The sequence below is a fragment of the Cupressus sempervirens genome, chromosome 10 (assembly GCF_028749045.1).
Source record: "Cupressus sempervirens isolate cs-2001-9-10 chromosome 10, ASM2874904v1, whole genome shotgun sequence".
Classification (NCBI taxonomy): Eukaryota; Viridiplantae; Streptophyta; class Pinopsida; order Cupressales; family Cupressaceae; genus Cupressus; species Cupressus sempervirens.
Window position 1 is genome coordinate 359,452,950 of NC_143127.1, and position 8,565 is coordinate 359,461,514.

At 35.2% G+C, this 8,565-nt stretch overlaps 1 protein-coding gene across 1 annotated transcript; it reads right to left on the bottom strand.

Moving 5' to 3' along the window:
- Positions 1–6,296: 6,296 nt before the first annotated feature.
- On the bottom strand, positions 6,297–8,210 carry LOC149534126 (linamarin synthase 1-like). The gene is made up of 2 exons (XM_089805322.1): positions 7,538–8,210; positions 6,297–7,445 (listed from the first exon to the last, which is right to left on the bottom strand). The coding sequence occupies exons 1-2, from the start codon at positions 8,100–8,102 to the stop codon at positions 6,538–6,540; spliced, it is 1,473 nt and encodes a 490-aa protein (XP_089661448.1). The 5' UTR covers positions 8,103–8,210; the 3' UTR covers positions 6,297–6,537.
- Between the last annotated feature and the right edge of the window lie 355 nt (positions 8,211–8,565).

Consider the following 8,565-nt stretch of genomic DNA (forward strand, 5'->3'; position numbering starts at 1 on the left):
TGACTAAATAACACCTACGATATCTCTCTAACTAACTACTAACCTCTCTCTCTCTCTCGTTTCCCTTAATACCATGTTCTCATGCCACTGCTTAGCTTATTTTGGCTAGCAGTGGTTGCTCAACTTTTATAGGAGAAATTTGTGGAGCTAAGTAGTGGCCCCACAATAGCTGCTTATTTTACTGTTGAATTTTAAGCAACTATTTTTATTGTTTTTAAAATTAAAAAACTAAACTATTTTTTTTTAAAGTTTAAAAAGGAGGAAAATAATTTTATGAAGACATGTGGCAATTTTTTTAATAAGAAATGACTACCTATTTTCAACCCCCCACATTTTTCCCTAGCTTATTTCATTGGCTACAAAATAGCTGCTCCACTTAAAAAGGAGAAGATTCTATATTATCCCTTTTTAAAACAATTTTAATGTCTCATGGCAACATGTAACTTCTTAATTTTAAGCAAAAAATACCAATAAGCAATAGCATGGGAACATGGTGTAAGTGTTGTCTCTCTCTGAGTAATCCCTAAGCCTCCCTCCCCCCCCTCTCTCTCTCTCACACACACACACACACACACACACACACACACACACACACACACACACACAACCCTTAAGTGTTGTTTCTCTCAATCTCTAAGTAATCCCTATGCCTCTCTCTCTCTCTCTCTCTCTCTCTCTCTCTCTCTCTCTCTCTCTCTATCCTATCCCATTCTCTCCATATTTTTCACTCTCTGTCCATTTCCAATCCCCCCCTCTCTCTCTCTCCCTCCCTCCCTCCCTCCCTATCCCCTCTCTCTTCCTATCCCCAACTCTCTCTCTCTCTCTCTCTCACACACACACACACACACACACACACACACACACACACACATCCTAAGCCTCTCTCTCTTCCTATCCACTACTCTCTCCCTTTCTCTCAAACACCTTTCTAACCACTTATCCATCTCTCTCTAACCAATAAACCTCCCCTCTCTCCCCCCTGGCCTTTAATCCTTGAAGTGGGAGCTTCATGTAGAGAGAGAGAGAGAGAGAGAGAGAGAGAGAGAGAGAGAGAGAGAGAGAGAGAGAGAGAGAGAGAGAGAGAGAGAGAGCAGGGTTAGGGATTAGGGATCATAGAGAGATGGGTAAGGGATTAGAGAGAGAGGGAGAGGGGAAATGATGAGAGAGAGATGTAGAGAGAGAGAGAGAGAGAGAGAGAGAGAGAGAGAGAGAGAGAGAGAGAGAGAGAGAGAGAGAGTGATGGAGAGAGGGACATATGAGAGAGAAATTTGGGGATAGGATGAAGAGAGAGAGAGAGTCTTAGGGATTACTCAAAGAGAGACAACGCTTAAGGAACAAGTTAGGCATAGAGAGAGAGAGGTTAAGAGTTAGTTAAAGAAAGCAAGATGTTAGGAGTTAGTAAGAGAGATAATAAATTAGGAGTTATTTAGTTAGTGATTGAGTGTGTGTATGTGTTTTTGAGAGAGAGAGAATTTAAAATATGTTATCATTCATGTTTACCTATTGATTACGTATTTGGAAAATAATGACTACCTATTTTAGATTATGCTTAATTAATATTGATGGAAAATAAAATTTTCATGACATAGGATTTATCTATCTACATCATGTTATAGAGCTCTTCAATAGCTTTCCAACACATTTTGAACATAGTTAATTAGACTCTGTATGTGAAATTTATGGCCTTTAGAGTGAAGCCTACATTTAGTTCTTCAAAACACGAATAATCCGATTGGGTTTTGGATGCACTTTTTCATTTTCATAACCTAATCGGGTTATTTGAATCCTAGAAACCCAATGGGGTTATGGATTGGTGATAGCATACGGAAATGACTCAAAGGCTTGGGAGACAGTTTTCCCTCCATTTTTTTCCTTTAGACATTTTTCATCTTCTAAGATGAATTCTCATCTTTGTCATCATTAAGTTTTTCTAATGGTGAAGTGGGTATCTCTAAAATTGCCACCATAATCTTACACATCTTCTTAGCATTCTAACAATATTTTTTTTTCTATTTAAAAAAAAAAAATAACATGGTAAACTTTAATTACTTTTAACAATGCCTTGACATTCCTCACAGACACATGTCCACCATTTTTTAATAACTTTTGATATACTTTAAAAAAAAAGTTATATATTATTGTTCTCCACTTGATTCTATACACATTTTAAAAAAAAGTTTCCATTTTTGATTGCTTTGGTGTATGTTATGCTCAACACATGAACAAGTACCAAAATTTCAGGATGCAATCAACTCAATAATTCATAAAAAATAAAATACTCATCAGAAAATTATTAAAAAATATACAACTTCTAGATATGACTCTTAACTATCATCCTACCAAAGGGATGTGCAAAGTAGTGAATATAACTATGTCTTTTGTGCTGCACACAAAAATAACTATGTTATATTTTCTTAAAAAATTTGGAACTATTTTTTGTGTGCATAGGGTTTGACCCACTTAATCTTATCATTTTTTAAAAAACTCTAGTATTTTAAAAAGTAGATTCAGAGTACTACAATTTATATGTTTTATACATCTTATCATTTTGAGTGGATAACCCTTAAATGTCTGGTCCAAGTTGAGGTTTAACTAATTTCAGAAAAAAGTGTCCACTTATACCCCTTTTTGTACACCATCTTGGTGCACTCACCCATCATTTCCTTCATTACAAGGGTGCAACAATGCAAGATGAAAGTGAACAACAATGGAGAATTCTCCAAACACAATGTGACATAAAGACATCATCAAGAAATCAATTTCTAAGCTTCCTCCAACCTTTGAATCCATCAAAACCTACAAATTCAATGAACAATACCATGGAGAACTCACCTTGCAACCTAGGCCTCAAGGAGTCCTCCCACCAATCTAGGAGAAACAATAACCAACTAGGTCATATTCAAAATCAAACTACAAACTTATGCAAACATTACAAGAACACCCAACCAAAACTTTTACAATAGGTTACACCTATAAACCCATAACAAAGGGTGAAGGTGGAACATCCATAAAAAATATGCTAATGAGAACTTACAAAACATTACTTCCCAAGACTCAAAATCATACACATCCTCCATAATCATACTATCATTATGTCCCACAATAACATCAAATACATTTGCAAACAAGGACCCATAGACCTTGCATTTTTCCCTCTTCTCCATGAGAAGAGCCTCTACAATTCCATGCAGTCACAACTAACCCCTTTCACCCTTACATGGTCATTTCTTCCCTATCCAAGGGTGAGTAATATCATCACTCCCATTAACAATCCCTTAAGAAAAAGTCAAAAAAATTAATCCTTGAAAAACAAGAACAAGATTAAAATAACCATCTTCCCAAGAACAAAATTGGAACTACCATCTTCCCAATCCCTCACAAATACAATACAACAATACATGCAATGTAAGAATGTAAGAACAAGAAAATTCAAATGCAAACTACTCTATTACAAGAATGAAGCAAACATACATGGCAAGGAAGAACACCAACATTTGTCAATGTGTTATGGAATATAAATTTGAAAAGAGCCATCCTTTGTTGCTCCAATTCCAAAACCTAATGTCTCTAAAGATATAGAGTGGGTGAGCACCTACTACCTTCTCCGAGGGCCTCTAAAAGGCCTCCAAATCCCACCCACTTACAAGCAATAACTTCTGAGTTGACTCTAAGTCCTTTGGCCATCGTACATGTCCCCTACCATTAATGCAAGTTTTGGGTAAGAGTGCATGTATGGGTAATGTCAAAAGGTCACTCTATTTTCGACAATGGTAAGTTTGGAGGGTCTCTAAAGTTACATGAGCCTTCTAGTGGAGCTAAAAAGGTCCCCAACTCATACCCCTACTACTTGGGCACTTGAATTGCACTAAATTTGGCTTCTAGGAGCACTTTTTGGCCTCTAAAAGTGATGTGAAATTTGATTATAAAACTTATATTTGGTGGGACTTCACAAGTTATCTCTAAAGAAGGACTTGAAATTAACTTAGGCTCTAATTTAAGTTAGTTTTAGATTAAGGGTCACATTACCAAACCCTAATTGACATACCATTTTACACATGCACATGACAAGTCTTAAGTGACACTACAAAATCATATTATGTAAATTATTGACATGTCAGTGAATATGAAATGAATTAAGCTAATCTGTATATTCAAATTACAATTACAAAATAAATTACATGGCAATAAGGTTCACATTTCTTCATTAGATTCAACCTTAGTTTTATAGTTTGCACATAGGGTTGGTTATTGATTCTATGATTAATTCCATGGTAAAATTTCTTGTACACTCAATTTGAATATCAGTAGTTCAAGAAAAATCTCTCTCTCTCACACACACACACACACACACACACACACACACACACACACACACACACACACACACACACACACACACACACACACACACACACTTTATTTGCATAATCAAATTCAACCAAAATATTCTAAGTCACATTTCAGTAATCTTTTCCCATTTCTGTACATTGATTAAATATAACTAATTTTTATAATTGAAATACCATAACATATTCATCAATTCAATTCAATTATTCAAATAACCATCATAATGCATGCATCTATATAAAACATAATAAATCATCATAAATAAGCATGCTAGAGTAATTATCACATGACATAAATAATAATAGTCAATGTCTAGTCCATAGAATAATGTCTTAAAACATCGAATCATCATGTATCAAAATAAATGCATCAACTAAACTATGATGTGTTGTGGTGAGGCCTCACATGTCCCTTCAAGCCCATTTGAGGGCCCCCTCCACCATCTTCATATGCATATAAAGTATTCTCCATTTTTATTTGAAAAAGGTATAAGGTAGTGATTGCAACACAACTTGGATAGGTAAGCAAGAAACATTATTTGTTCTATTGACATGTATACATTTATAACCTATTTAATTTGGGCTTTTTTTGAGTTATAAATTTTCTCAAATATGTCTTTTGTATATGATTAACATATACACATTCAAAATGATATTGTAAATTAATGTATGTGCTTAGATTAATGTGATACTTAAAAATAAATAAAAATTAGTTGATTAGATTATTTTATTTCAATGATAGAAACTACTCTTGTCATCTCTAGAGCTTCAATATTAATTGATAGATAACCATATAGTAATATTTTCCAATCTTTAAAAAATGAATTAATTTATGTATTTAAATCACTTGTATAATGTAAGCATTTATTGTATATCAATCTATAATATGTCACAATCAATAAGTATTTAACAATTTACATCGATGTTATGCTTGAGTGAAGCAAAATAAAAAGGCCAAAATATTTTGTGCCTGATATGTCACATTATTTTTTCATTATAATTAGAAAATATATTAACAACATTTACATCAACAACATTTTAGTTAATAATTTTGATTTTTCTAATATTAAATTTATTTTCCGATCAATTTTAATATTGTCTAATATTAATTATATTTTTAATTTTTCTTTAGATGTCAATTTTGATAAATCAACAAATAGTTTTATTTTTATTTAATTATTTAATAAACTTATACTTTTATTACTATTTTTTATTAAGATTTGAATTTTAGTTTTTAGTTAATTTTTTAAATTAAAATTAAAATATTCAAAATTCTTCATAGAATGTGGTTTTAATTTAAAATATTTTAGTGAAAGTAAAATTAAATTACTTAATTTTTTTTAACATGTTTCAATTATTGGTATTTCTTGAATGGTTAGCTATAATGATAATAGAAAAGTTTTTATAGTACATTTAGTGCAAAAGCTATACTTTGATGGTCCTAAGTTGAAGTTTCCTTTTATGGACAAAATCTTGATATAAATTTGAAAATTGAATCATTCAGACATCCCTATCATTTTTCGTAAGTTGGTTCAATGGATAAAAATGAAGCGTGCTTTGATTCAATAGATCAATGCCTATTTACCTACAGAAACAAAACTGATGTCATAAATGGTCCTAATTCTATTATCAAAATGATATTTTACATTTTGTTACTTTTTAAAAAAGATTAATGATTAGTTTAGATAGTGACAAAAAATGTAGCACAATATCTTTCAAGGTGATGTCATGCTTTCTTACCATGTATTTGGTTTGATTTTGTCTACTAAAACTTATAAAACTAAACTTAATGTTTTCCTACTATATACTTTACTCTTACCACCAAAACCCACCAAACTAAAATCAGAAATTTTGGTACTTGCACCCCTTATTATTTACTCTTATCATTGTCATTTTCAAGTCACTATTACTAATACAAATTATATGAATTGAAATGTAAATAAAATGATGTGAATAAATTATTCATTCATTTATCTTTAAACCGTAATGGTAACATCGAATATTAAACCCTACTATTTATTGTAACAATGGTATACATAAATAATGACACCAATAATCATGCACATTGTCCAAACTCTCGATTCTGAAATCTGTCGCCTTGTGCAGGATGGCATTTTCCCTTACAAAATATGATTTCCATAAAGCATGATACGTTATCAAATCTTATCTTGAGAGACCAAAATGATTGGACTCACTTCCTCACGGCATCCAGAAATAGCTTATAGTTTGTGGATGACGATCCCCCTTCTCTCACCGCAGCCTTGGCCGTGCCACTCAATTTCTTCATTCCTTCTCTGATTGCCTTGCCTTCTTCTGTACCAATTAATCTCTCGATTACTTTGCTAATCTCCCCTTTCTCTATTAATCCATCGTTATTGGCTTCGAATCCCAGCCCCACCTTCCAGACATGGACAACATATGCGCTGTTCAGAAACTGATCGGCGAAATAAGGCCAGCAAAGCATAGGAACTCCCATGGTAATGCTCTCCAATGTGGAATTCCATCCACAGTGACTCACAAAACAAGATATCGAAGGATGAGACAACACCCTTAACTGCGGTGTCCAAGAAACTATAAAACCTCTGTCTTTAACCCTTTCCAAATACCCCGATGGCAGAACGGTACTGACCCCATTCGCTCCATCGGAGCGCACAACCCACAGAAATGGTCTCTGGGTTGCCTCCAAACCCAGAGCAAGCTCTTCCACTTGCCGGTTATTCCAAGTAGCCAGACTCCCAAAAGCCACGTAGATCACAGATTCCTTCTGCTGTTTCTCTAACCACTCCAGACATTCCAGGTCATCTTCCCAAAAGCTTGGGGTCGCCATGGTCGATATATTTCTCTCGTCCTCCAGAAACTCAGGAGGAATCAAGGGACCAATAGGATGCACACCCATTTCTTTGGACAAATCATCAGCCACACCAGGTTCTAGCTCGTAGAAAGTGTTGAACAGGATCCATTCGGCCTTAGCCGATTCTTTTCCCATTTGAATCCCATGATGAAACATGTATTCACCTCCGTACAACCACGGCAGATGTGCAGATTTCAGCGGCGGCATAGAGGGAAGATATTGCTGTATCTTGTCCTCCTTTGGAACACCTTCAACAACAACAGTTACAGAACATCTTAGACCGTATAGCCAAAAGATACATCATCAGATTATATAAAATAAACCATAAAAAGGATCTTACCATCGGAAGGAACAAGGCCAAGGGAGACAAGCTTGGGACCGAAGTAACGGATGGCGAAGGTGGAAACAAGAGATGTTTGCAAAACAGCAAGCGTAATATGATGGAGTTCGGCGACTGTTTGCAGGCCAAAGCACGTCCAGACATCTGCAATCATGCAAGTGATTTTCTGGTCTTCATATTTGTCGTTTATTTCCCGAATGACTTTGTCAATAACACAAGGACCAAGAGTCTTTCGCGTATCCTCAAAAAACATTGAGGCGCCATTACTTTGGTTCTCCCCGCTGACCGCCTCGGTCGGCAGTCCTCCAGGAACAGAAATCATTCTTATCTTATCGCAATTACTCTGCATATTTTTGTCCTTGTTGGCTTTAAGAATTCTTTGCTGATTGACGTCGGTGTTGAGGAAAGTGATGAGAAATCCATCAGAGACGAGCTTCCATGCGAGTTGCATCATGGGGTTTATGTGACCCTGTGCAGGAAGAGGAATGAGAAGGGCATGAGGCATCTTCTTGGCTTTGCAATCACTGGAACTCATCTTTCCCAATCGAGCGGATGTTCTGACCATATTTTAGCATACAGCTCCCACTAAACTATTATTTATTCAAAAGTTAGATTTGATGCTAATTTTAGACCAGCAGTCAGTCAACGAGAATTTTAAATCAGTCCGCCATTCCAAAGTAAGTGACGAAGGCTAGTCTTCACCCGTTCACATGGGCGGCCAATTTGGCTTTGCATTTTTCTAAGTTTATTTTTAAGTGAAACACAAAAACCAAAGACGTAATGTACCGTCCTTACGCGAGGGAGAGAGGGCAGCAGCTGGATGCACGTGAGCTTGACTGGTATTTTGATTTTGGCGGTGCCTTTTTCAAGACATGTCTACCAATCCCACATCTGGAATATTGCTTTTTAACGGCTCTCCAGGGAGTTGGATCGATTGGTCACCTTTGGCCAGGCTTGGAAATTGATGGCCGTATTGGCTGTTTTTCGATATTTTAATCGTATATGATAGGCTAATTTTTTAAAAGACC